Below are 15,006 nucleotides of genomic sequence, written 5' to 3'. Positions count from 1 at the left end.
CCAAATTTGTTAATAATACAAAGGTAGGTAGTATAGTATTCAGGGTAGTGATTTTGAAGACAGGTTAACTGTGGTAAGGGGATTTACATCAAGAGTGATTTCATTTTAGATTCAAATTAGACAAGGATGAAGTACTTCCTGTAATATAAACAGAAGCAGCTCAAAGAGTCTTAATGGTTCAAGAATCATAAAAATTCAATGGACAGGTCAAAAAATAATCAAGAAAACTAATTAAAGGTTGCTCATTTTACAAGCTATGCTCAGCTAATCTCAGACACAGTCTTGCTTACACCTCATGTACCTTTGATCCTTTTTGGACATAAGATATTGGGAGAAATTCACTGCCCTTGGAGAGGGTACAATATAGGTTTACAGGAATGGTCCCTTGTTTTCAAAGGATAATTATCTGGCATGGTTACACAAATGAGGATTGCATTCCCTTTGGGCGTAAATGGTGATTTTTAGCACATTAATGTAGAAAGAAATACTATGGTTACAGATTAATTATTTTTGATGATGGGGGAATATAACACTAGAGGGTATAGCCTAAAAATTAGAACCAGGTCATTGTGGAGTGGTAAAGCTGAGGAATTAAAGTTGGGTTCACCATGATCATGTTCAATATTAGAACAGGTTGCGGTTTCTAAGCAGCCATAGAATTGTACAGCAGGGAAACTGGCCATTCAGCCCAACTTGTCCAAGTGGACCCTTGGATATTAGTGAATATCCAATGGATATTAATCCCTCCTCCCAGCATTTAATCCATTACCTACAATGCCTAAGGCAGTCAAGTACTCATTTAGTCAATCAAATGGTGTCAGCAATTCAGCTGCAAATATTCCCACAGACAGTGCATTCAAGGTACTTAACACTGACTGGGTGAAGAATGTGCCCTTCGTATCCCCTCCAAATCTTTTCATACTCACCCTAACTCTCCTTATTTACCTCTGATAAGCAGCAGCTTCCTACAGTGTATCTTAACTATAGCTTTCAAATTTTTTATAATTATATCATTTCCCATTTTAACCTTCTCCACTAGAGGGAGAACAGATTTGGCTTCTCATGTCTCTCCATAACAGAACTACTCTGTCTAGTTCCTGTACTGAAGTAAAATACTTGTAAAATGCATACATTTACTGTATTTATATACCAAAAAGACACAGAAACCTTAGGTGCCACACCAGCAGGTTCAAGAACAGCTATTACCCTTCAACTATCAGGCTCCTGAACCAGTGTGGATAGCTTCATTCACCTTAACTCTGAACTGATTCTACAACCTATAGACTCATTCAAGGAATCCACAACTCATGTTCTTAGTATTACTTATTTTTTTGTTTGCACAATTTGTCTTTTGCATATTGCTGTTTATCAGTCTTTGTTTATGTATAGTTGTCCATACATTCTATTTATTTTTGTTAATTAGAAATTGTGCAGAAAGATTGAAAACTGTGGGCACAGAGTAAATAGATTTATGTTGGTGATAATGTGCTCCATTATTCTTCCAACTAAAATAGCTTAGCAACAATTGATGAGGCTATATAGTGGAAGGTTTAATGGCTGTAGCACATTTAGAACCTAGAACAGTAAAGTTTTCTGTGCAAATAAAACCTACTTCTGATATCTCCTAAACTTTCCTACACTCGCCTTCAATGACCGTCCTCTGGTATTGGCTATCGCTTCCCTGGGATGTGGGAAAATAGAAAATTTATTCAGTTTTTAAAATAAAGGTAATGTTACTGAAATTTAAGGTGGCCCAACGTCACGGATACTTGCTGTATAATGAATCTCCCTTCTGTGGGCAGCGGTTGAAAAGATTGTAGGTTGTGCCAGTGGATCCAAGAGCCTTCATTTAAGTCTATCATTGTTCAACTTTAGTTAGCATACATAGCATAATTGTTACTTCTCTGTTGTAACAAGCCAACTGTTTGATGTATAAATAAAGTCACACCATCGGGCAGAGCCTTCAGTATCATGTATAAATGTAAACTAAGTAATGGGTAATTGGTTAATCATTGCCACACATTCATTCAAATGTTCTTTAAAATCTAGCTAATGAACTAAGAATGGATTCTCCTTTTGTACATTCTGGAACCATATCTTTGGAATCGTCCTTAGCTAGAGAATTATTTGGGGATCGTAGGCACTGCACAAGTAGACAAAGATCTGGTCAAGAATCCCCCAGATCAGCCACAAATTCTCAACACAGGTGACTTTTTGGCATAATGTAATTAATATAATGTAAAAAATTAATGTATGTAACTAGTGTATCTGTATAAAAATGGTTCAGTCTGTCAGTATCATCCACTGAAACTTACTGAATTAGTAACACATTTATGTCTTTGTTTTAGAATAACTGTACTTTATATATTTAGTATAAATGTTTACCTATGAGAAAAGTAACATGAAATAGAATTGTCAGATCTTCAAATAATTTCAAAGCCTCTTTAGCACATTCCTACTTGCATAGACAGCTATAACTATTTTGAAAATTACACACTGTAAACATGTCTATTAGTTTTAATTTATTACTGTCCCTATAGACACATTCCAATGAGTAAATGTTGTGTTTGGCATTTACAAACGTATATTTGTTATTTGTAACACATCATACTCTTTTGATAGAGTTTTGCTGATGTTACTGCTTGTCTAAAATTGGCAGATAACCACTAGCTTGAGTCAATGTTAATTGTCAAGGCGCATGTAGATATCTAAGCTTTTTCCTCATCTCCTAGGTCTCAATCCAGTCTACCCGATTCTAATTCAGGGTCTTTGGCAGCTTCACACCTCCAAAGCTACGACCCTGACAGAGCTTTAACAGATTACATTAACAGACTGGAATCGCTGCAGCGACGACTGGGAAGTGTGCAGTCAGGTAATATGGTTTCATTACTGATATGGTTTTGGTGCTTGTTTGAAAACCTGCTAGGTGGAGCTATAAATCTGTTCGTTGGTTGATTATGTTCTACTTGTGCCTGAGTGGATATGCCAAGTAACATGTTTTCGAGCCTCCTTTTGGGCTGGTGACACACACACTCGGTGGCCACATTATTAGGTACAGGAGTGGAAACTGGTGAGGTCTTCTGCTGCGTAGCCCATTCTCTTCAAGGTTCAAAATGTGATGCGATTAGAGATGCTCTTCTGCACGCCACCGTGGTAATGTGCGGTTATTTGAGTTACTGTCACCTTCCTGTCAGCTTGAATCAGTCTGGCCATTCTCCTCTGGCCTCTCTCATTAACAAGGTTTTTTTGGCCACAGAATGGCCACTTGCTGGATTTTTTTTTTTGTTTTTGCACTGTTCTCTGTAAAGTGTAGAGACCGTTGTGTGTGGAAATCCCAGGAAATCAAGAACATTTTTCTGAGATATGTAAACCACCCCATCCAGCACCAACAATTATTCCATTCAGTCACTTAGATCACATTTCTTCCCCATTCTGATGTTTGGTTTGAATAACAATTGAACCACTTTGCCATGTCTGCATACGTTTATGCAGTGAGTTGCTGTCATGTGATTAGGTATTTGCATTAAGGAGCAGGTGTACCTAATAAAGTGGTGACTGAGTGTATGGTCCTGCTGGTCTGACATCCCCACCCATCTCCTTCTGAGCTTTCAGCTACTGGTTCAATTTCACCTTACATGGTTAGGAGGAGGTAATGCTTAATGAAAACTCTGTCTTCTCAATCATGAATGACAACTAGGATTTACATGACTTCAGTGCTTAAATGGCACTGAATTAATTTACTGTATTAATTTTGTTGACATGAGATATAAAGGGGCAGATTTGTCAAATTTTAAGCACATAAGCAGCCAGAAGCTTGGGACTCCAAGCACAGACTGAAGTAGGGTCCACTGCTCAAGATTTTCCACTCTTAGCAGTTAGAGTTCCTCTAAGAGGACCACAATCTTGTCATAGGGTTTGGAGGCTTGTGTGCCTCAATGACCCAGAGAGCCATGTTGGCTCTATGCTTTGGCTCTTGGTAGGGTCACCCATGCCAAACAGGTCAAAGGCCAGGCTAAAAGTGGTCTACCATTTCTTCAGGTTCAGGGTTCCAGCTCAGGGTTAATGTCCTAGACCGGTAAAACAAAATTGTTAAAAGAAACAGCAAATGAAGAATCCTTCTGTATCTGTGTGCAACAGTATAGACAGAGTTGGAGGACCTTCATTGTCCTAAACACCAGCGGTGTAACAGGCAGTAAGTAAGCAGTTTATAGTTACAAAGGTATTTTAAAAAAGACAAACTACCATTTAAGTGAGTAACAAATTATTTAAATAAAATACAGAACAAATTAAAATACTACTAATACAGTACTATAAATTGGATGAATTATGCAGCCATTTTCTATTGACTGTAAATGAATAAAATTAGCGCCGATATCAAGTGCAGTAAATGGAATGCCTTCATACAATTTGTGACAATTGCATCCTCCAAATTTTCATTATCATTGTAACATTCAAGATGATTGTCGATACCTTTAAGTTCACCATAGTTCCTAACCTGTTAAAAGTAGTGAAACCGTTTCATTTTCACTCCTTGTTGTTTATGGCGTCTCCAAGCCTGAACACTTGAAACCACAGTGAGCAAAACAGTTCAAAATTGACTTACTACTTGTTACTCGCCAACTATCAGTGACATAAATTGCTGATTTTTTTTTTAGCACAAACGCGACTGACGCTATTTAGAAGCTGTTCGCTCCAAGCGCGGTACAGTGTGACTGCCACACAAGTGCACGCAACTGACACTAGTTATAGAACCATAGAACCATAGAAACTACAGCACAGAAACAGGCCCTTTATCCCTTCTTGGCTGTGCCAAACCATTTTCTGCCTAGTCCCACTGACCTGCACACGGACCATATCCCTCCATACACCTCCCATCCATGTATCTGTCCAATTTATTCTTAAATGTTAAAAAAGAACCCGCATTTACCACCTCGTCTGGCAGCTCATTCCATACTCCCACCACTCTCTGTGTGAAGAAGCCCCCCCTAATGTTCCCTTTGAACTTTTCCCCCCTCACCCTTAACCCATGTCCTCTGGTTTTTTTCTCCCCTTGCCTCAGTGGAAAAAGCCTGCTTGCATTCACTCTATCTATACCCATCATAATTTAATATACCTCTATCAAATCTCCCCTCATTCTTCTACGCTCCAGGGAATAAAGTCCTAACCTATTCAACCTTTCTCTGTAACTGAGTTTCTCAAGTCCCGGCAACATCCTTGTAAACCTTCTCTGTACTCTTTCAACCTTATTTATATCCTTCCTGTAATTTGGTGACCAAAACTGAACACAATACTCCAGATTCGGCCTCACCAATGCCTTATACAACCTCATCATAACATTCCAGCTCTTATACTCAATACTATGATTAATAAAGGCCAATGTACCAAAAGCTCTCTTTACGACCCTATCTACCTGTGACGACACTTTTAGGGAATTTTGTATCTGTATTCCCAGATCCCTCTATTCCACTGCACTCCTCAGTGCCTTACCATTAACCCTGTATGTTCTACGTTGGTTTGTCCTTCCAACGTGCAATACCTCACACTTGTCAGTATTAAACTCCATCTGCCATTTTTCAGCCCATTTTTCCAGCTGGTCCAAGTCCCTCTGCAGGCTCTGAAAACCTTCCTCACTGTCTACTACACCTCCAATCTTTGTATCATCAGCAAACTTGCTGATCCAATTTACCACATTATCATCCAGATCATTGATATAGATGACAAATAACAATGGACCCAGCACTGATCCCTGTGGCACACCACTACTCACAGGCCTCCACTCAGAGAAGCAATTCTCTACCACCACTCTCTGGCTTCTTCCATTGAGCCAATGTCTAATCCAATTTACCACCTCTCCATGTATACCTAGCGACTGAATTTTCCTAACTAACCTCCCATGCGGGACCTTGTCAAAGGCCCTACTGAAGTCCATGTAGATAATATCCACTGCCTTCCCTTCATCCACTTTCCTGGTAACCTCCTCGAAAAACTCCAACAGATTGGTCAAACATGACCTACCACGCACAAAGCCATGTTGACTCTCCCTAATAAGTCCCTGTCTATCCAAATGCTTGTAGATTCTGTCTCTTAGTACTCCCTCCAATAACTTACCTACTACCGACGTTAAACTCACCAGCCTATAATTTCCCAGATTACTTTTCGATCCTTTTTTAAACAAAGGAACAACATGAGCCACTCTCCAATCCTCCGGCACTTCACCCGTAGACAGCGACATTTTAAATATTTCTGCCAGGGCCCCCGCAATTTCAACACTAGTCTCCTTCAAGGTCCGAGGGAACACTCTGTCAGGCCCAGGGATTTATCCACTTTAATTTTCCTCAAGACAGCAAGCACCTCCTCCTTTTCAATCTGTACAGTTTCCATGGTCTCACTACTTGATTCCCTCAATTCCATAGATTTCATGCCAGCTTCCTTAGTAAATACAGACGCAAAAAACCTATTTAAGATCTCCCCCATTTCCTTTGGTTCCGTACAAAGCCGACCACTCTGATCTTCAAGAGGACCAATTTTATCCCTTACAATCCTTTTGCTCTTAATATACTTGTAAAAGTTCTTTGGATTATCCTTCACTTTGACTGCCAAGGCAACCTCATGTCTTCTTTTAGCTCTCCTGATTTCTTTCTTAAGTATTTTCTTGCACTTCTTATACTCCTCAAGCACCTGATTTACCCCCTGTTTCCTATACATTTCATACAACTCCCTCTCCTTCTTTATCAGAGTTGCAATATCCCTTGAGAACCAAGGTTCCTTATTCCTATTCAATTTGCCTTTAATCCTGACAGGAACATACAAACTCTGCACTCTCAAAATTTCCCCTTTGAAGGCTTCCCACCTACCAATCACATCTTTACCAGAGAACAACCTGTCCCAATCCACGCTTTTTAGATCCTTTCTCATTTCTTCAAATTTGGCCGCCTTCCAGTTCAGAACCTCAACCCTAGGACCAGATCTATCCTTGTCCATGATCAAATTGAAACTAATGGTGTTATGATCACTGGAACCAAAGTGCTCCACTACACAGACTTCTGTCACTTGCCCTAATTCATTTCCTAACAGGAGATCCAATATTGCATCCCCTCTAGTTGGTCCCTCTATATATTGATTTAGAAAGCTTTCCTGAACACATTTTACAAACTCTAAACCATCTAGACCCCTAACAGTATGGGAGTCCCAATCAATATATGGAAAATTAAAATCCCCTACCACCACAACTTTATGTTTCCTGCAGTTGCCTGCTATCTCTCTGCAGATTTGCTCTTCCAAGTCTCGTTGACTATTGGGTGGTCTGTAATACAATCCCACTAATGTGGCCATACCTTTCCTGTTTCTCAGCTCCACCCATAAGGACTCAATAGACAAGCCCTCTAATCTGTCCTGCCTGAGCACTGCTGTAATATTCTCCCTAACAAGCAATGCTACTCCCCCACCTTTCATTCCTCTGCCTCGATCACATCTGAAACATCGAAACCCTGGAATATTAAGCTGCCAGTCCTGCCCCTCCTGTAGCCAAGTTTCACTAATTGCTACAACGTCATAATTCCACGTGTCAATCCACGCCCTCAACTCATCCGCCTTCCCCGCAATACTCCTAGCATTGAAATATATACACCTCAGAAGACTTTTACCACCACTCACAACCTTTCTATCAGCGGATTTGCTTAAACTTTCAACATCATTTATTTTCACCCCAGCCACACTGTCAGCTCTGGCACTCTGGTTCCCATCCCCCTGCAAATCTAGTTTAAAGCCTCCCCAATAGCACCAACAAACCTCCCTGAAAGGATATTGGTCCCCCTGTGGTTCAAGTGTAACCCATCTCTCTTGTACAGGTCCCACCTGCCCCAGAAGAGGTCCCAGTGATCCTGAAATCTGAAACCCTGCCCCCTACACCAGTTCCTCAGCCACTTGTTCCTCCTCCAGAGCATCCTATTCCTACCCTCACTGGCACGTAGCACAGGTAGCAATCCTGAGATTACCACCCTCGAGGTCCTGCTTTTCAACTTCCTACCAAGCTCTCTATACTCACTGTCCAGGACCTCCTCACTCTTCCTTGCTATGTCATTGGTACCAATGTGCACCACGACATCTGGCTGATCACCCTCCCACTTCAGAATGTCATGCAATCGATCAGAGACATCCTTGACCCTGGCACCTGGGAGGCAACAAACCATCCTGGATTCTCTGTCACGACCACAGAACCTCCTATCTGTACCTCTAACTATCGAGTCCCCTATCACTACCGCTCTCCTCTTTCTCCCACCTCCCTTCTGCACTGCAGAGCCAGTCTCAGTGCCAGAGATCCGGCTACTGCAGCTAGTCCCGGGAAAGTCATCCCCCCCAACAGTATCCAATGCGGTATACTTGTTGCTGAGGGGAATGGCCACAGGGGAACCCTGCTCTGCCTGCCCTTTCCCCTTCCCTCGCCTGACAGTGACCCAATTTCCTGTCCTCTGCCCCTTGGGCGTAACTACCTCCCTGTAGCTACGATCTATAATCTCCTCATTCTCCCGAATGCTCCGCAGGTCATCCAGCTCCTGCTCCAGTTCCCTAATGCGGTTTGTTAGGAGCTGCAGCTGGATGCACTTCCTGCAGGTGTCGTTATCAGGGACACTGGAGGGCTCCCTGACTTCCCACATTCTGCAAGAGGAGCATTCCAACATCCTGCCTGGCATTCTCTCTATGCTAGACAAATCTGAACAAAAAACTTACCAGAACCTACCCTCGCCTCTACCTGTTCTCGCCGAAGCCTGTTGAGCTAAAGCCGCCCCACTCTGACTCAGTCCACTCCGACGATGGCTGCTGCAACGATGGCCGCTGTATATGGTGGTCTGCTTTTTAAACCTTGGCACGCTACGTCACACGCCTGCACAGTGCAGACCTTTCTCCCCGAGCAGTTTTTTTTAAAAAATGACTTTTTCGACCCGAATTCTTCCGCTCACTTCAACTACTTGCTTCGACTGAAACAAGAACCGTTGAAATTTTCCCTTTTTAAACCTTGGCGCGCTAAGTCACGCGCCTGCGCAGTGCAGACCCTTCTCCCCGAGCAGTTTTAAAAAAAACGACTTTTTCGACCCGAATTCTTCCGCTCACTTCTCCAGCTACTTGCTTCGACTGACTAGTTAGAAACTGTTTGGCAAAAGTCTCCTGTCCCAAATAAATGAAGGGAATCTGGCTATTTTTTTCAATTATTTTTTGTCCAAGTAAGCAACTACCCCGATTAACCAATGGCCCAATTAACCAGAATCCACTGTACTTAAATTTAGTGTTTGGCAGATTGGGATTCTAATAACCTGTAACAGCATTTCATTTTTAAATGTTTAAGTGTTTACTGGATTAGATAATTATTCTCCTCGTGTATAGTTAATTTAGAAAGTTAACCAACAAGCTACAAAGTTTGTACATACAGAAAGGATGAAACTAAAGCTGGCAATCCTATTTCCAGCAGAAATAGTTTTTCAAGGACATAATAAACAAGTTTTTGCTCCTGATCGCTTCCCATGAGGCTTTGTGTGCTCTTATTTTAAAACTGGTTGGTTGTTCAGATAAACTTTTCTGGTTATACAGAAACATCTCCATGTGATTGTTAATCCATGAAATCAAAAGGAATTAATAGAGTTGATTTAAATAGGAATGTACATGTATATGCAAACTATTACCCATACTTTTCCTTAATCAGTTCAGTTTCAAATTAGACCACTAAATATTCAAAGATTTGCCATGTGCATTGGTTTGTTACTAATGCTACCAGTTTTTTTTTAAATTCACAGGCCAATTTTTGAAATTCATCTAAGGCAGATATTGTTTGCCATTCCTTATGGATGTAATTTCTACTCAGTAAGATCCATTGGGAAATAGTGTGTTTTTTCCCCCCAGTTAGCATTGACCCCCAGTAAAATAACTTTTGCTCACAAGGTAAAATATTTGAAATGTCTTGATTATTCTAGAATTACCTAGTGAATTATTTGTTCATAAACCATACCGTATGGCTTTTCATCAGTTTGTTTTCTTTGCAATACTTAGGTTCAGCGTCTTACGCTCAGATGCACTATGGGACCAGAAGATAGTGCCTTGGAAACTGCTTTTTGACCTGAAACTGGATTGCTTTTGAAGCTGTTTTGAATATTTTTCCTTTTATTTTCTGTATATTGTGGGACTTCTGTGGATTGGATAATGAAAATGCCTTGCCTGCAAATCTAAATGTATTTTATCCTTTAAATAAGTTTAAGCTTCCAATGTGCAGGATACAATCTGTCTAAATAATTTAATTGTATATTTGTGGATTGCTAATTTAAACATGATTATAACTTAAAGCTGTTTATTTAAAGGGTAGAAGGAAAAATGTTTATTAAATGATTCCAAGCGCACTGCAGTCTTTCTGGTGGCTGCTGAGGTTACACTACAAGGTCCATTACAGCTTTGGCACAGTGGACAGTAAGTACAGTTTGTAGAGGAATTATTTTTGTAATGGTAGAGGTTTTGAATTATATGGGTATTTTGTCAAAGTATTGAAATAAACAGGAATTCAGAATTCAGAACTTTTAAATTTGCACTTTTTTTCCTCGGAACGAAGTTGATTGATTACAGAACTGCAATTTTACACTGTCATATAGAATTTGAACATTTTGACATTCTCAGTTTGGTTTTGGAAGGACAATTTTCCTCTGACTCTTTGGATTTAAAATATATCTGTAACTGCATTTGACTCATAAAAGATGTTCTAAAATAATCATATAATAACAGTAAATGGCAAACTAGTTTAGATGTGAAGCCGGACTAGACATGCCGAGGCATCATTCCTGATGAAGATGGCAGAGTTTGTCATTGAAACGTTGGTTAAAATCGATACCTGTACCCAGCTGGTAGCCCGAGAAGAGTTTATTCATGACAAGTAGTATTTCATAGTAGCACCATAAAAAAATCATGACTAATTACTATGTTTAAGTACTTAGCATTGTCAAGGAAAATCCAGTACTGCCTTTGATTATACATTATTATTCCCAATAAACTACCTGGGAAAATAATTCTAATATTCAGTGTTTGCAATGAAATGTTGATTTTGTACATTCCAAAGTTGAATGTCTTGCCTCATTTGGCCTATGATTTTCAATATTTAAGATCTTGACGGTTGAGCTAATTTAGGCTATGAGCAAGTTATGCTTGAGAATTATTATCCCCACCAATGTTCTCATCTTTGGATGTTGTGAGAGCTTTGCTCACAAAGGAAAGAATAACAAGTTAATTTCTGCAAGCTTGCAAATGGAATAATGTATTGAAAAATCAACAAACTTAATTCTCTGAAACTCTTCAGTCACCCTCTTGACATTATGACTGCCAGCTAATCTGCTCTCATTCAAATCAAGTTGCACAGGACAGGCATTTGTAATGGATTCTCTTCTTTGCAAGCTACCAACATCTTGTTCCCTAAGGAGCTCTTATTAATCTTGTTCTAATGTGGTGCTTTCATTTTATGTAGTGTTGTTTGAAAGCGTATCAGGTTCCACACACCATCTGTTATACAGTGTGTTTGATATGCAGTTCCTCCAATCTCAACCATCCTCATGTGCAGTTGCTTCCACTCACATAAACACATTCAGACCTCATTAATTATCAGTCAATGATCCTGTGGTCATTAACCCCAGGTCCTAGACATTTTGATTTTAAAATTTAAATTCAGATGCTTGACTCTGCCTGTTTCTGTAACTACCTACAAACCTTAAATTTCTTCTTCCAGAGTTGTATTACCATTTTCCCAACTGTAGTCTTCTTTAATTGTCCAGACCTTAGGAGGGCTTTGTAAAATTTCTATCAAGATACCAGTATGACCAATCATTAGGTTAGCTTTTGTAATAATTGTGAAGCACATGAAACATTATTAAAGTGTTAATGATGGTATGTAAATCCAAGTTGTCAACTTGTCGTCTTTTTGCAGAGAACAGTGGTGCTATGCTGTTATCTTCTTTGAATGCAGAAAGTTGGTGCTTTCTGTGCCCAGAAGTGATTTAGAGCTGTAGTTAAGTGGCTAAGGTGCTTCAAAGTAATTAAATTCCACACTCATCTTTAGAAATAATGATTTTCTGTAAGACTTTTCAAATAAATTCTCAACAATTTCTGCTTGGTCACACGATCAATAACTGAAGACCAACTCTGGCAGCAGATCATTTATTTAAGTTTGAGAGCAGTTGGATTGTTTAGTGATGTTTTATTTACAATGCTATGTTTTTTTTCTTTGAGACAGATAAAAGACAGTGGGGTGAAGGAACCATGGTTGATGAAAAATGTGGAACAAGAGGAAAAAAGCTCAGAACTCAAGGATCAGACAGGACTCTTGAGAGTCATAAGGTAGCTGGGAAGGAGCTTAAGAAATGAGAGCTAGGGAGACTTCCGGTAGCGCTCATGGAGTGAAGTCGCGTTCTTGACTCGCTCCATTACCTCTGAGTTTTTTCTCTCTATGGTCAGCTATACTTTAATTAACTATTAAGGCATCAATTTTTACAATACTTTGAATTAAACTGAATTCTCTGACAATTGGATGGAACTTAGATCTGCTATGTCTAAGAACGGGAAAGACGGCAAGGATGGTAAACCTCCGGTTAAACCGAAAGCTACGGATCTCCCTCCGACTGAATCACCGGTGACTTTGGAAGCTATATCGGAGTTAATTCAGAGGGAAATTTCAACCTCTGTTAGGGAGATGATTCGTACAGAAATTATGGGCTTTGTTAAAGACCTGATTCATATGGAAATCTCAACTAAGTTCCAGAAAATTGCCGATTTAATTGATAAGATGCAAACATGTATTGCGGAACATCAGTCGGCTATATCTGGTCTTCAAAAATCCGCGCAACAAAGTGAGCTTAAGATGGGGAAAGTCGAAGAAACAATTAATGTAATGAAGAAGAAACTTGACTTTTTGACTTTTAAAAACTCTGACTTGGAATCTAGAATGCGACGGCAGAATTTACGAATGATTGGCGTCAGGGAAGCCGTGGAAGCTAACAACCCTATGAAATATTTCTCTCAACTTTTAAAAGATGCATTCCCTACTGTATTTCCTGACCAACCACCGCTACTGGATCGTGTTCACAGAATCCCATCATACTCGTCTAGGTCAGATAGACCTAGGCATGTTATCTTACGTTTTCATTACTTTCAAGATAAGGAGAGACTGTTTCGATTCGCTCGATCTAAAGGTTTCATTGATTTTTCGGATCTTAAGTTCCGATTCGTGGAAGATTTCAGTAAACCAATCTGGGACCAACGGGTCCGTTACAGATCCGTGATGTCGGAATTCTATAAAATGGATTTAAGACCAGCGCTGCTGTACCCTGCACGTCTAAGGATTCGCATGTTAGATGGAGCTCTTCGTTTTTTTGATTCTCCATCGGATGCCCAGAGTTATCTGGATCAACTTTCATCTTCAACATCTTAATTGCCTTTTTTTAATTTTCTCCGTTGATCGGAGGCTGTGAATTGGTTGGTTTTAACTTTTCTGTGCCCTATTTGGGCAGAAAAGTTTACTTTCGATTTCTTAATATGGCTGCTAAACTTTCTTTTTAACTGCGTCATTTCTTTCTTTTCCCAGGGGATTCTGGGTGGTTACTTCCCTTTTGTCATCTTACGTATTTCCTGTGCGGCCTTAAATTTTGTAGTTTTTTTTAAATTTTATTCTGTTTTGCTTTTTATAATCATTTTATGTTAATAATCCTATTTTTTTTGTTGCTGTGTCTATTCATGAGTTTGAGGTTTATTGTGGTTTTTTTTAATATATACTTTCCGGCTTTTGTTCTGTTCTGTGTGTATTTTAATTGAGCTAACTTTTTTTTACTTATTTTTTACTGTTTTACAATTAGCTGATCCTTTTCATATTTATACCTTTTTTTTAGGGAGCGTATACCGGAAGTCATGGGGGTAGTTTTAGCGCTTGCTTCTTTCTGGCGGGTCTGCTTTAGATTTCGCCTTGGGGTCCTGGGGTGGGGGGCGGTGGGAGGGGCTTCACGTTTTAGTTTGTTTCTCTTTGGGCTATATACATTATTGAAGTATTGGTTACGTCCTTTTCCCCGGTATCTTTTGTATGTTCTGTTTCCTCTCCGGGTCTGTGGGTCGCGCCTATTGTCAATCCTCCTTGTTATGGGTTGACTTTAGGATTTATGGAGTCTATTATTAATTTTGTCTCCTGGAATACTAATGGTCTTAATCATCCTATTAAAAGGAAAAAAGTTTTTAAAGTGTTCCGGAGACTTAAAGCACAAATTTTATTTTTACAAGAGACCCATGTACGGAGGGGGGACAGACTACGTTTTTTCAAATTTTGGAAGGGACAACAATTTCATTCGAACTCCAATGCTAAGATTCGAGGCGTCTCTATCTTTATAGACTCCTCAGTTACTTTTATACAACAGGATATTATCTCTGATCCGAATGGTAGATTTTTATTGGTTAGTGGTTTATTATTTAATAAAAAAGTAGTTTTGGTTAATGTTTATGCTCCTAATATGGATTGTCCGGAATTTTATAAATCATTGTTTGATCAGTTTCCGAATTTGAACGAGTTTTCATTGATTTGGGGCGGAGATCTTAATACCTGTTTATCTCCAGCTTTGGACCGTTCGGCTCCTTTACGGACTTTACCTAATAAATCTGCAAATTTGATTAATTTTTTCCTTTCTGATTCTGGGTCGACGGACATTTGGCGTTTTCTGCATCCTCAGGAAAAAGATTTTTCCTTCTTTTCACATGTTCATCATTCCTATTCAAGAATTGATTATTTTTTCATTGATTCTCGTCTCATTTCTTCAGTGATTAAATGTGATTATGATTCTATAACCATTTCGGATCATGCTCCACTTAAGCTTTCTATTAAAATTATGGCCAATATACCAAACAATAGACAATGGCGTTTTAATTCGCTGTTGCTTCAGGACTCGGACTTTGTTAATTTTATGAATGAACAGATTGAGCTTTTTTTTACAATTAACCATACAGAAGATA

General features: G+C 39.5%; 1 protein-coding gene across 4 annotated transcripts in view; it reads left to right on the top strand.

Moving 5' to 3' along the window:
- Positions 1–13,783, top strand: part of akap9 (A kinase (PRKA) anchor protein 9) — a 209,777-nt gene extending 195,994 nt beyond the window's left edge. For all 4 annotated transcript variants that reach the window (XM_063044116.1, XM_063044117.1, XM_063044115.1 and 1 more), the window contains 3 exons: positions 2,050–2,206; positions 2,733–2,872; positions 10,039–13,783. In XM_063044116.1, coding sequence (XP_062900186.1) covers positions 2,050–2,206; positions 2,733–2,872; positions 10,039–10,082 — 341 coding nt within the window. In that variant the 3' untranslated portion in view covers positions 10,083–13,783. The remainder of the gene's footprint in view (positions 1–2,049; positions 2,207–2,732; positions 2,873–10,038) is intronic.
- The last annotated feature ends 1,223 nt before the right edge of the window (positions 13,784–15,006 follow it).

This window comes from Mobula hypostoma, chromosome 3 (assembly GCF_963921235.1).
Source record: "Mobula hypostoma chromosome 3, sMobHyp1.1, whole genome shotgun sequence".
NCBI classification, from domain to species: domain Eukaryota; kingdom Metazoa; phylum Chordata; class Chondrichthyes; order Myliobatiformes; family Myliobatidae; genus Mobula; species Mobula hypostoma.
The sequence above is the reverse complement of the archived record's forward strand: the minus strand, read 5'-3'. Positions and strand labels throughout refer to the sequence as shown.